Raw genomic sequence first — 14,144 nt, forward strand, 5'->3', positions numbered from 1 at the left:
AATTAGAAAAAAGTAAACTATATGTATATTAAAACTTCACGGTCACCCTTTTAAAAAAGTATGTAGTGATAAATTATTTGTTCAGATAATGTTAAATTCTGAAGCTGCTTTGGTAACACGTAAAAATTGTATTTGACCACATAGAATTGAAAACTCAAAAACTTCCTACCTCATCTAACACTTTACTGACAGAATTTTAATGACATGAACTTTATAAATAGTTCACATAAAGAACTCTCAAAATACAGTGTTACTTGCAGGAATTTTACTTGGAAGTATTGAAACCTTCTACTTATAACAAGTGTTAAGTGAATACCATAGAAAGTAACTTCTATAAAATGGTTATCTAAAGATAAGATGATCTGTTTTTTAATTCTTGGAACTACCTTTAATGCAAAAGCAAAGAAAGAGTCTGAAGTTAGCAAAGAGCACTTATAAGAAGTGGGAATTTGATAACTTTATGATGAAATTCTGTTAGTTTTCCTTATGGACTGGGAAAAGTCTTCATTTTGTACAGTCAAGAAGAGTCATTAGCACAGTCTATAGAAAGCAAATCCAGAAAAGCCTGGGGGAATTTAAAAAGAGGCCAAATTAAAGGCCTATTTTGCTTCTGCGCTGCTAGCTCTTGCTGGTTCTTTCATTTCCTCTTTCTTCTTTTAATCAAGGCTGAGGTAGGCTAGGGAAACAAATATGGGTATGTCTCGTTTTCAGAAGGTTGTCAACTTCCTTCCATATTTTCCAGTCTCTCTCTACTCTTGACTCCCTTATTCCCTAGAGCAGTGTTTCTCAACTTTAGCACTAGCGACATTTTGGGCCAGACAATTCCTTGTTCTGTGGGCTGCCTCCTGCATTGTAGGATGTTTCGCAGCATCCTGGCCTCTTCCCACTGGATGCCAGTCCTTCAAGTTGTAACAACCAAAAGTGCCTCAAGACATGGCCACATAATCTTCTGGGGGGCAAAATGGCCCTGATGGAGAACCGCTGCCCTAGGGGAATAAACTAAATACCGTAAGTCCTCACTTGAATGTCATTAGGTTCTGCGACTTTAAATGAAAGGATGTGTAAGGAAACCAGTTTTACCATAGGCTAATAGATGTAAACAAGAAGTTCCTACAGTACCTCATCAACCACAAAACGGCATTATTCGAGGACCTGTTGTATTACTGATGCATGTAATTTACCAAAAACGTTTCTTCTTGTCTTGCTTTCCATCTTACCATGTAATGCAGACCCTGGTACCTCTTTCCTGACCACTAGCTTCAGCCTTCCTCAGCCTTCCTGGTCTCTTCTGTTCCCGTCCCCCACAGTGCTGTTAGCCTCATCTGTTTAAAATACAGATGTGGTCATGTACTGCTTTACTCTGGGACCTTTTGTCTCTCACCCTTGGATATACAATAATAATATGAACCACTAGTATTAATTGATGACAGCACTGAGTGTTTTATAGCTATCAAATAATTTAAATTTTACAAGAACTTTATAAAGCCAGTTCCCCTGTTGTTCCCAATTTTTAGACAAGAAACTGAGCGTAGAGAAGGTAAGCATAGCTAAGGTGCCATAGTTAGTACCTATAAAAGGTAAAGCTAAACTCAGCTCTGTTGACTCTACGTTTCTCCATTAGGACGCCCCTGGGCCTCCCGTGTGCATTTTGGCTCTTCCGACCCTTTGTCCCAGCCCTCCCCACCTCATTCTTCAGTCACAAAGGTCCACTTACCTTCTCCCTGTTAACCTTGTACTTTCTCAAGGATCACCCTTACACTTTCACTTTCATTTTCTGCCCATGGAAATCCTGCTTCTATTTTTTATGATTCTACTCAACTATTACTATTAAAGTGATATTCCACCTTCCCACTTAAAGTGTTTTATTCCATCTTCTAGAATTTTATTTTTCATTTTTGGCCTTTCCCTTATGTTGTCTAATGTTTGTGTTTATTTCCATCTTCCTATTAGATTGTAAACTCCTGGAAGACAAGGACTATTTTGTCTTTACAAACCACAGGGCCAATGCTTTGTACTTAGCAAACATGCAAAAATGTGAATTTTTAAAATGAGTTTTATTCATACAGATATTTTATTAGAGATCTTATTTTTGTAAGGATGGAATGTGGAATCCTTTTTTTATTAATCCTTAAGAATTGTTGCAATTAAGTTATGGGGATGTTTTATACTCTATTAGATATTTCTAATTTAATCATACAAATTAATAAAATTTTACCTTTAAAATTTAAATTAAAATGTAATAAAAATAATTTTTTATTCTCTATTTTCACTTTTATCTTTTCCATTGAAAATTCTTATTCTTAGATACATGTTTAAAGCATGTTATGAAGTTTATAAATATTAACGGTAACCCAAATCAAAGGATAATTAGTATTATAAAAATTCTAAGTATTTCTGAATTTTCCATTGTTTACCCAGGTTTTAAAAAATACAAATAAACTTTTCACTTTCTAATTAAGTCATTGGTTTTATTTTTGTTAATTTAACTTTTTCAAAAAATATTGAGACCACCTTTTTAGAGATATATACTATAATTTTAATGAGAAATTTAAGGTCAGAAAATAAGATAAGGCTAGGTGGGTACCTGTACTAAAACACATGCTGTAAGATCCTAGCCTGAAGCCCAAAAGTGGGGCCCAAATTTTGCTTTACTATTGCTATGGGCAAAGTAAACATGAAAACACGATTAGTTATATGATCAAAACATCCATATTATAAAAACTACCAGAGAAATTTCTTTTATGGGTCCCTACAAACAAGGGCTATCATATGAAGTGGTGAACCATATCTTCCTCAACATCCTGCCCTAAATGCAGTTACAGTTTAGTGTGTGATACATATCAGGCCATTCAGTTCAAGCCAGCGACATATTGTATAATTTCCTAAAGGATATTCTGTGAGAAGCCAAAATGAGAGTATACAATTCTGAGATCAACTGAAGAAATCTGAAATACCTGGAGCAGCATTTCCCAAGGCACTGGTAGTTTAAAAGATACTCTCACTTTTTAACTGATTTGAAAATTAAATCCTTATTTAATTTTCAAAGGCAAGTATTTAAAATTGTCTTTTAAATAATTTTATTAACTATAAAAAAATTTTAGAACACAAACTTTCATGTTTTGATTCTTGGTATACTAATCTCACCACTGTAGTCACAAAATGTAGGCACATTGAAAAAATATACATAGGGCATATGTGAACAGAGCTACAAGTCTCCTGCCCTGGTCAACTGTTTTCTAAAAAGAAAGGTAGCATAGTGAATCGTGTATTTGTAATTACAGTGAGTAGGTTAAAGAAAAAAATAATTAGATAAATGCTAGAGGCTGTAGATGCATTTGGCAAAAATACTGGATTTTTGGAACTTTCGTGACTGTGGTGTGAGAATTGTTGATCTTCTGCCGGCACTATTCAATTTATTGTGATGATGGATATGTTCTGTATCTATCTGCACTGTCCAGAATGGTAGCTGGTAGCTAAGGTGGCTGTTGAGCACATGTAATGTGGCTAGAGTGACTGAGGAACTAAACTTTTATTTAATTTTAATTAACTTAAAATAACTGCATGTGGCTAGTAGCTAACCAGCACAGTTGAGAGGGCAGGAAAGACAGTGTATCATTCAAGCTATGCAAGATGGAATGGCAATAAGTTCAAGATTATAGTCTCCATCAATAACTGAATAAAGAAATCCTGTATTCCTAAGAGACGTTTAAGATAATCAATGATTATATTTGTTTACTTTTCCATTTTGAACTTGAAAATTAACCAGGATGTTTAAGTACATGATTGATCTTTTAGATATTAATAGAATTGTTAGCAAATAGACAGTGTTAGGCTAAAAACTACATATATAATTCTTTAGTAAGATTGAGACATTTATTTATAAAAATAGAAAGCTATGGTTATACTGATATAGGACTATTTTCCTGCAGTTTCCAGAGTGTGGATTCTTTGGCATGTATGACAAAATTCTTCTTTTTCGCCATGACATGAACTCAGAAAATATTTTGCAGCTGATTACCTCAGCAGATGAAATACATGAAGGAGACCTAGTAGAAGTTGTTCTTTCCGGTAAGTAAATCGCTTCTTTTATTTTGTTGCCCTTTTTTTCCAACGAGCTTTATGTTTTGTTTTGTTCTAAATGCTGTGTTCAGTTACACTTAGTCTTTGTACTATAGTTGCATACTTCTTTCATCTATAATAATGATTACCATATGCTTTTTACTTTCAGGAGGCTTCTATCACAGATGAGAAAGTAGAAAAATAAGCCTTGAATTACCTATTTGAGTGTTAATAAGCTAAGGGAGTTATCAGTTGAACTAGAAGATTATACTCTTCTTTGAGTCAAAGAAGTAAAACAATTACATTAAAATTCTGTTTTCTTGCCACCATTTCTTTGAAGAGTGTAGAAAAAGAGAATTGGGGTTCAGAAAAGAAAATCGGAAAAAAAGGAGAAGTAATGAAAATACAGAAGAAGCAACTACAATACTGGTTGTTTTCATGACTTAAATAATGCTTTTTCCTTTGTTCTCAGTGGGCATTTTCTTACCTCCTTTTCACCTTCTCACCCGTTCTTGCTAGTCGTTGTTCCTTTGCTCCTACTATTTCAGATCTCATCCAACAGCAGGTGGACAGGATTGTTTGTGAGGAAGTTAAAGGAGAAAGAATGCACATAGTAGTAGGCCTGAAAAACTCCTTGTTTGGCAGGAAAGAAGGGAGAGGAGAGGTAGAGAAGAGTGAGAGGGAGGGAGGAGAAGGAAGGCTAGGAAGGCCAGCCAAGAGTCCAGAGTCCTGCCACCATTTTTTCCTCTAAACTCATCTTTGCAGCCTGCTCTTGAGATCCCCTCAGACCATCACCTTTCCTTGTTAGTTCCTGATCCTTTTCACTCATCTAACCCCTACACTGATCATCTTCTGTACCACAACCTCAACATGTATACCCTTCCCAGTGCTTGTCTTCCTATTCACTCTGGAGGGGCTTCGCTCCCTGTACCCCCTGGAGGTCATGCTCACATCCACTCCTTTGCTGTGGACCCTTCATCAGGCCATTGTGGATACTAATGACTTGTAGGTGGAGGTGAGACGATGTCTACCAACAGACATGTTTACTGTTCAGTTGCTCACAGGGGTCAAGAAGAGACTCTTCCTTAACTACTAGGACTATGGAGAACAGAGAGCATATCCTGAGATCATAAGTTAGAACTAGTGCATTTCTCACAGAAACATTGCTATAAATTGAGGTCAGTTTCCTCATATATACATATGAGTATTTTATTTCCCAGTGTATTATATTTTTATTTTATTTTATTTCCCAGTGTATTATAAGTTAAACAGTTTTTAATTGGCTAAAATAGACCTAACAACTATTTGCAATCTTGTCATTATGAGAACATGCTTTTGGAGGTCAAAATACCTACCTATAGACCTACTTTTGGAGCTCAAATTATTTGAAGCTGATGAACTTCCTAAAATAGAATTTAAAAACCACAATATTAACTGCTGATAATTATTTTCATGGTCAGATGAAACTCATAAAAAATGATTCTGTACTTCGACGTAAATTAATACAATCAACGTTCCTAACCTCATACAAATAAAATGTTTATTTTAATATTTTTCTTCCTTAAAAGCTTTGGCTACAGTAGAAGACTTCCAGATTCGTCCACATACTCTTTATGTACATTCTTACAAAGCTCCTACTTTTTGTGATTATTGTGGTGAGATGCTCTGGGGATTGGTACGTCAGGGACTGAAATGTGAAGGTACGTTTTCTAGATTTCTTGTCGTTTGAGATCAGATTTCACATTTGCATTCTCTAATCATCAATGAAAGAACAAGATCATTAATGGTGACTAGGTGGTAACCCTAGTTTACAATTGGAGAGATCCATCTAGACTCTGCTCTTTCCTTTGCCATTTAGTAGGTCATGTTGTTGGGCAACTTACTAAACCTCTCTGAGGATTAGTAAGTTTAAACTTACTAAACTTAACTAAACCTCTCTGAGGATTAGTAAGACATTTATAGACATTTTCTCTGTCTATAAAATGTACTCTACTCCACTCGTTTCATAAAGAGTAAATGGTTAAGTAAGGTAATATGGGTAAAATACTTGCCACAAAATAGTGGCTCAGTAAATATTAACTTCCTTATTATCTTTTTAAAAGGTTTTCTTTTACATGCAACAACAAAGTTGTTCTGAATTAGAATTGAGAGGGAATAGGATGCAGGTCCACATTTCTATTTAAGAAACTCTAAGGTGAAGGGCCAATAAAATTTTTCTGTAAAGGGCGAGAGTAAATATTTTAAGTTTTGCTGGCCAAATGGTCTCTGTCTCAACTGCTTAACTCTGCTGTTGGAGAGTGAAAGTAGCCACAGACAAGATGTACACAAATGAGCATACTGTGTTCCAATAAAATTCTTTATGAACACTAAAATTAGAATTTCATGTAATTTTCACATGTCTTGGGAAGGATTTGGTACACAGGACAGTTTGCTAAAGTGCTTTAAGCCAGGAGTTCTCAGACTTTACCATGCATAGGTCGGGGGTGGAGCCTAGTAAGTTACATTTCTAACAAATTTTCTGGTGATGCTACACTTGGGGACCACACTTCAAGAAGTGCCACTCTAGCTAACTTAACCTTTCTACATAGTTCCCGTTCTTCTTGAAGGTTGTTAGCTTCCGTTTAGCCTGTCAGCTGGGTTCTGAATTAGGGTAACTGTTGCTGCCAGAGGAAATAAATAAAACAAGCACCTACACTTTATGTAGCATCCTTATATAGTAACGTTGTTTTTAATCTACATTTTTTACACGTTTTAAAATATATTTAGGCTGTGGATTAAATTATCATAAACGATGTGCCTTCAAGATTCCAAATAACTGTAGTGGAGTAAGAAAGAGGCGTCTGTCAAACGTATCTCTGCCAGGACCTGGCCTCTCAGTCCCAAGACCCCTCCAGACTGAATGTGTAGCCCTTCTCACTGAAGAGGTATGTATTCTAAGGTAATAGAGGGCATTGTACTCGTTAATCCTTACATTGTCCAAGATATGTGACATCATCCTAGAACATAAGTTATATTCTAAAGAATAGCAGATTCTTACACTAAGAAACTTAAAATGTGTTAGTAGAGACAGAGCTTTCCAATAGTAAAGAATTACATTTTGTGTACTTTGGCATCACCTTATCTCTTGGACCTCACTGCATTAGCCTCCTAACCAGTATCATGACTCTTGGTCTCCATACTTACTTCATCTTACTACATCCAGACCATGTTATTACATTACAGCTTAGGACACAACTCCTCATGAGGAAACCTTTATACATTCCCTTAACATTCTCTTGCTTCGCCTAACTTTGCTCTTGTCTATCCTACATGTTTTTCCCAGACCTAGCTCAATCGCTACCTTTCTTGATTTTCCCTGTACCTAGAAGTTATTTTATTTTCTGAATGACACAGCACTTTTCATATCTCCCTAATGATGTGTGTAGCGTTTTTATACTAGACTGTCCTTAAGGAGTTTAGTGTTTGTATACTAGGTTGTCCTTAAGGAGTTTATGATCTATTTAAAGAAAGCAGTCCTCATGTCTTTGCATGCCCCACGTGCCCAGCACAATACTTGGTACTTAGTAGGTAACTCACTGATGAATGAATGAGTAAATGATCCCACTGATCCTCAGAGTATTCCAGTGAGGTTTGTCAGCAGATCTGTACACCATGAGATAGTTGAGACACAGAACGGTCAAGTGACTTCACTGAAGTCAAAGAGCAAATTCGAAAGCAATATTAGAATTAAATCCAGATCTGATTATTTTTAAATCAATGACTTTTTCTAATATATTGTGTCCCTCAAGGGTAAGGATAGTAGATCAGGGAAAAAAGAAATAACTTTCTTGTTCATTTGATAGTACTTAAAATATTTCCATCTATAGATCACAATCTTACTATTTGTATGTAGTTGCTTCTGTAACCCCTTTGATCTTCTATAAATTAATGGCAAAATCAAGCCTTTGGACTGTTTTCTTGATACCCTAGACACAAGATTTTGCTAAATGGAGGCACCAGTGTAAAAGCTTCTGAAATTCTTTCACAAAAGTCCCGTATTGCTTAACCCTAATGTGCGATTTTTAAAGTAGAAGACTAAGGAACACTAGTTCCTGAGAAGACTAAAGTAGGAACTAAGAACAATGAGTTATTATAAACACATGCAAGAACTTGGGAAAGGATTGGTAATAGGAAAGTCAGTGCATTTTACACACAAACTGCACAGGAAAACTAATCTGGGAATGGGGACTGTAGGATAGAGATGGCTTCTTTTAAGAGCCCCATAAATGATAATCGGTGTGTCACCTACCCTCAGTTTGATATTACCAGATGAGAAAATAACAGGACAGAGCAGATAGATAAGGTATTACAGTTTAATTCATTAGTTTATATTTTATCCTGAAGATGAAAATTCCTTAGGGAAGTATAAAAAGTAGAGTGACATGTTTGAAATGATTAGATGGTGGAGTTCTGTAGAACAGGTAGAAATTGTAGAGTGGAATGTCTGTCAAGAAGCATGCAGTCTCAAAAAGGAGCTCAGGGAAGGAAGAATGGGAAAAGAGGACACTAAAGGAATGGAGGAGATAACAATGAGGAGATGGGAATAACCTGAAATCCGAACCAAGGTTAGAGAGGAACTAACCCCCAGTGTCTACGCCGTCAGAGCCTCCTAAGTTCTCGTGTGCCAGGCCTCGTGTTGTGATCACACACGTGCTCTGTACCATGTCCCAGAAACCGAGATCCCAGCAGGACCTGACAAAAGGCAGTCACTAACTGGCCGTTGGCATATGAAGGCATCTGTTAGGAAAGTTCTTCCTTGTAGGGGTATCCTCTATATGTGACTGGCTAAATCAGTCTTATTCCGCCTTGTATGTTTAAAACTTGAGATAAACTGCAAGTGGTAGAAGCAGGAGCGAGAAAGCAGAGTATTGAATCACCACTAGGATAGGGAGCCAGGGATGAACAAAGGCCTAAAACACCTGTTTCTGATTCCTGCTGGCTTCTTTGTTAGCTTTGCAGAATCACTGTGGTGTTCCTCTTGCTGAAGGTGCTCCATCCATGGCAGCATGGATGGTGAGCCAGACTAGAGCAGGACACCTTGGAAGCTAAAGCATGCAAGTTTGGTTTGGGTTTTAACATTTATTTTGTACTTTTCTTAAACTGCTTCATAATTTGTTTTAGAAATTTTCTAGCTAAACATTAGTGAAAAACTGTCCATCAGAGTCTATATTTGTGTATTTATGTTCTTTTTATAGTACTCTCCTCCATTTCTTTCTCTCTTCCTTCTTCCTACTCTTCAGAAAAAAAAATAACTTGATATCTCTTCACTTCATTTCTCCCTTACACTTTTTTATCTCTTGGTGTCTTTTAGTTTCTTTTCCTTCTGTTGGTTGAACATACCAGTCAATGTAGAATGACTCAGCTTTTGTGAGTTACAGACATTACTAGTTATAGAAGGTGTGTGAAACATCTCAGGACCTCAGTTCTAGCAACGAAGAAGCAAACAGATACAACAAAATCTCTAATACGTATAGAAATTAGTTAGGTATTTTGATTCTTTGCTTGAGAACATGGATTGTATTAATTTTTGTATCTCCGATGCAGAGTATGAGGCCTGGTCTGAAGTAATCAGTATATGTTGAATGAATGGGATGAGCCACATTGAACTGGCATATAATTTAATATTATTTCTTTTGCATATGTAGAAAAGGTCATAGTTACAAAAATCTACTTTTCCCTCAGGTTTACACAATATTTTCAATCAACACCTTTCTTAACTTTCTTTTTTGCTCAAAAAATATCTAACTGGAAAATACTTAAAATATCAAGGAACTTCTTAAAGCATAATTACTAGGGGTAAAGTTATTTCAGTTAGTTTTGTATTTGCCATTATTTATATCATCATTAATTATATGTAATTTTTTACATATATATTTTACTATTTGTTAAAATAAATTTGAAAAACTAACGCTTGTTTTGAAGTATTTTCAGACACTGTGTTCAGTAATTTAACATGAACAGCAGTAACACTTTCTGAATATATTTACTTTTCCTGTGATTAATTCCTTGGTAAGGTTTTTGAAGGGATTTGAATATCTGTTATAATTGATTTTAAGGGTTCTGTTTTTTATTTGAAAAATGTTGTATGCCTGGCAAATAATAGTTAATCATTGAATATATATATATATATCTGTGAGAATGAAAATATCCTTTTTTTAAAGCATAAATATTTAGCCAAAAAAAATCGTACTTTTTCTCATTCAAGGGTTAGTAAGTTAAGCTTCCAAAGGAAACTGCTGAGATCCACATTTTTAGGTTTTTGGCTTTAGTGTTAGAAAAAAATGACTTTTGTGGTCAAGCCCTGCTCTTAATATTTTGTTTTTAATATTGAATACTTATGGAAACTACGTATGTTTTAGTCACATCTTCACCAAGAACCAAGTAAGAGAATTCCTTCTTGGAGTGGTCGCCCAATCTGGATGGAAAAGATGGTAATGTGCAGAGTAAAAGTTCCACACACATTTGCGGTTCACTCTTACACCCGTCCCACAATATGTCAGTACTGCAAGCGGTTACTGAAAGGCCTCTTCCGCCAAGGAATGCAGTGTAAAGGTAGGATTGGATGTTTTTCTTCAGTAAAATTTTGTGTCTGTTTTTGTTAGGAAATACAGGTTTAAAATATATTTTAGAAGCATTAAGCAGAGAAATTGGTCATTAACTTAAAAAAGAAAAAAGATACACACACATACACATATATTTATTGACAATTACTACTGTCTGCAATATGTGTACTAGTACCAGGAATTATGCTAAAGGAAAATTAGAATGTAAACAGAAAAACTAGAATTTGTATCTCTGAGATATCACTGCTTAACATTTGATAATACGGAACAATTAGTAAGCAGGTAAGCTAATATTTGAGCTTAAGTCTTTCTGATTCCAAAGATACACACTACACAAGATATAAAATAATGCTTTCCTTTTTCATTAAATATTCATACACACAAACACAACACACACACACACACTACAAGAGTTTTGTTTTTGTTTTTAATTATGTAGCTAGGAGAGTTGTATAAAAAACTGTCATTCCAGAGAATAATCACAATTAGGTAGACTACAGTAGAAGCCACTGGAATTATAGTGGGGACCATCCATCTTTGGATACTAACCCAAAACACGGTCATAGTATTCCAAAAACATCAGGTTTTTAATAGAGTAATGGAATAATTTTTCCTATAGTTATATAATGTTTTTATGCTTTTAAACGATGATTCTGTCTTTTTTATCTTGTATCTTTTTCTCAGTAATGGTGTACAATAGAGTGAAAACCAAAATAGAGAGTTTAATTGTGCTATTAGTCATTGAGCCAGGATAGGCAAGGCAGTCTGTATATAACCTTACCTGTTTATTTTTCGTGTGATTATTTAAACAGTTCTTTTTTATATAGAAGTATTTGTATACTTCTCTATATTTGTAAGAAGGAATTGAATTTTTTTAATTTTATCTAAATAAAACATTAGATTTGAGGTCTTTGCAACAATAAGTCCTATTCACAATATAAAATCAAATAATTGTATATAAATTTAACTTAAGTATGTAAGAAAAGGAAACTTTTCTTGGTACTATATGGCAACACAGGGGAACATCAAATAGATAACAGGTTGTACGTTTGTTGTCAAGTATTTAATAACCATCAGACAGGCATAATTACATGTTGAAATTTTATTTCAACAGCTTTTAAATATAAGTTAATATATGTTAATACTTTAAAATATCAACACGAAAGTATATTGGCAAGCAGCCACTAAGGAAAGTTTTGGGAAAGAACATTAATAACAGATGTATAAATTCTAGCCAACAGATAGTAAAGGTAGTAAAATAACGCTGCTCTCCTGAGCAGAACAGAAACATTCTAAAACCATATACAGAAAAGTACAATATTTTGTAGAGGAACTAAAATAAGTATGTAGATTAATGAATTTTGAAATAAAACTGGTTAACTCTGTTACTGGGTTATTACTTTAACTTCTTAGAGCTCAAAGAAGACTGTTTTGTACTTGTTTTGATTCAGAAAGTAGGTTGTTCTCTATAGCTAAGTTATTTTGGTTATCAATCAGAATTTACTTCAGTGATTCCTGTATTTTTATAATATGAACTACAATACTTAAAAAGTAAAATAGTCATTTTCATTCACTTTTCAAGCTAAGAAAGAAAAAATTTAGTTAAGATAAAAGTTATGCTGGATTATTTGAGGAAAAATACAGTTCCGAGAATAGCTGTTTATTCATTCATCTGTTTATTTTTTTACTTTGTTACATTAAAACTTCAAGACAACTTGAGAGTATATATAAAATATAAGAGAGCATAAACAAATTAGTTAAAACACGGGTCAAAATGCCTGCCATTAGAACCTACATACTTGCTGCAAATGGACCATAAATTTGGCTCTACATTTTCAAAGAGAAAATGGAAACCTTGTTATTTTCACAATGTGTAAACCTTATGAGCTAAAAACCAAATGAATTATTGATGAAATATGCAAGATATTAATATGTATGAGTTTCCTCAGGGTCTATCATTAAAAAAGACAGTGTTACATGATGCAAGTTTTATCATCCACCAAATTATTAATTTCATGGAGCCTTTTCTTTTAAGTCAGGACTTGAAATTAGTTTATTACCCAGTTATTGCTGGTGGTGTTAGACAGTAGTTACAGCAGTGGGTCTCAATTTTAGTGTCACTTAAAGAGGTTATTAAAACACACATTTCTCAGCCCCACTCCCAGGGCTGTTTGGGGTAGGACCCAAGAATTTGCATTTCTAACAAGTTTTCAGATGATGCTGATGCTGCTGGCCTGGGGACCATAGTTTGAGAACCATTGAGTTACAGAGTAGTATTGAACAGCTTGCACCTGCCACTGATGGACAATGCTGTCAACTCAGGTTCTTGCAGATGGAAAAGAACCATTATGTACAAGTGGGAGACCTTGTGCATAAGCTGAATCCTTCCTTACAGGGTTGTATGGGAAAGCCTTCACTAATTCCTAGTCACTGGGTGTGGAATCTCAATATCTTTTCTGTATATCCACTAGGTCCTAATAATTATAAATTGAAAGTAAGGGCCTGACATATTTTGGAAAGGAATTTAATTAGCCTGAGAAACTTCAGGCGTATGTGGAAAGATGAATGTGAGGTAAGGGAAGAAAACATGGGGTTGCCAGCAACATTTTAGCTTCATTTTACAGATAAAGAAACTAAGCCCTGAAGAGTTAAAATAACTATTAAGAGGTAGCATCAGAAGTTGAAACCAGACCTTTAGCCCAAGACCTGAGTTCTTAGTAGAGGAAAACTTGATTTTATCACCATCATCATCATTATTATTAATACTGTATTTGTGAGTGATTTAAAGAAAGTCTTTAATCATGTCTGATATTGCCTGACTTTACATAAATTAATAAGCCAAATGTTTTATTTTAGATTGTAAATTTAACTGCCATAAACGTTGTGCATCAAAAGTACCAAGAGATTGCCTTGGAGAGGTTACTTTCAATGGAGGTAAAATTCCTTTTCTTAATTTTCATAAAAGATACACATAATTCTTTTGTGTATTATCTGTGTGTGAGATTATATTTGCATATTTTATTTTGTTTACTTTGTTTCTTAATTTTGACTTTTTTTGACTTAACAATCAAGCAAAATATAGAGATCAGTAATGGTATACATACTTTTATTAGTGATTATTAGTAATTATGCCTTCCCATTTTTCCTGTAGCCACCTACCACTTGGTAGTATACTATAGACAAGAGTGCTGCATATCCTCTCTCATCTTTAGATGTAAAAAGACTTGTTGTAAAGCCCTGCTGTTATCCCTAGAATTTTCATAGTTCCAACATTTATGTACTGCTTACTATTATATATACCAGACATTGTTCTAAATTCTTTACACCTATTGAAATTTAAACCTAAGATCAACCCTTTGAGCTAAGTACTTACAGATGAATAAACTTAGGCACAAAGACATGAAATAACTTGCCCAAGAAATATAGCCAATAAGTGGTAGAGTTGGGGTTTGAACCCATATGGTCTGGCTTCTTAGTCCATAG

At 34.7% G+C, this 14,144-nt stretch overlaps 1 protein-coding gene across 1 annotated transcript in view; it reads left to right on the forward strand.

Moving 5' to 3' along the window:
* The window catches only part of PRKD3 (protein kinase D3), a 55,130-nt gene that overhangs the window by 16,029 nt on the left and 24,957 nt on the right, over window positions 1-14,144 (forward strand). Inside the window, exons 3-7 of the mRNA XM_081069181.1 lie at window positions 3,930-4,068; window positions 5,628-5,759; window positions 6,826-6,983; window positions 10,458-10,650; window positions 13,518-13,595. Of these exons, the coding sequence (XP_080925307.1) occupies window positions 3,930-4,068; window positions 5,628-5,759; window positions 6,826-6,983; window positions 10,458-10,650; window positions 13,518-13,595 (700 nt within the window). The remainder of the gene's footprint in view (window positions 1-3,929; window positions 4,069-5,627; window positions 5,760-6,825; window positions 6,984-10,457; window positions 10,651-13,517; window positions 13,596-14,144) is intronic.

Source organism: Rhinolophus hipposideros (genome assembly GCF_964194185.1).
Source record: "Rhinolophus hipposideros genome assembly, chromosome: 12".
In the NCBI taxonomy this organism is placed as follows: Eukaryota; Metazoa; Chordata; class Mammalia; order Chiroptera; family Rhinolophidae; genus Rhinolophus; species Rhinolophus hipposideros.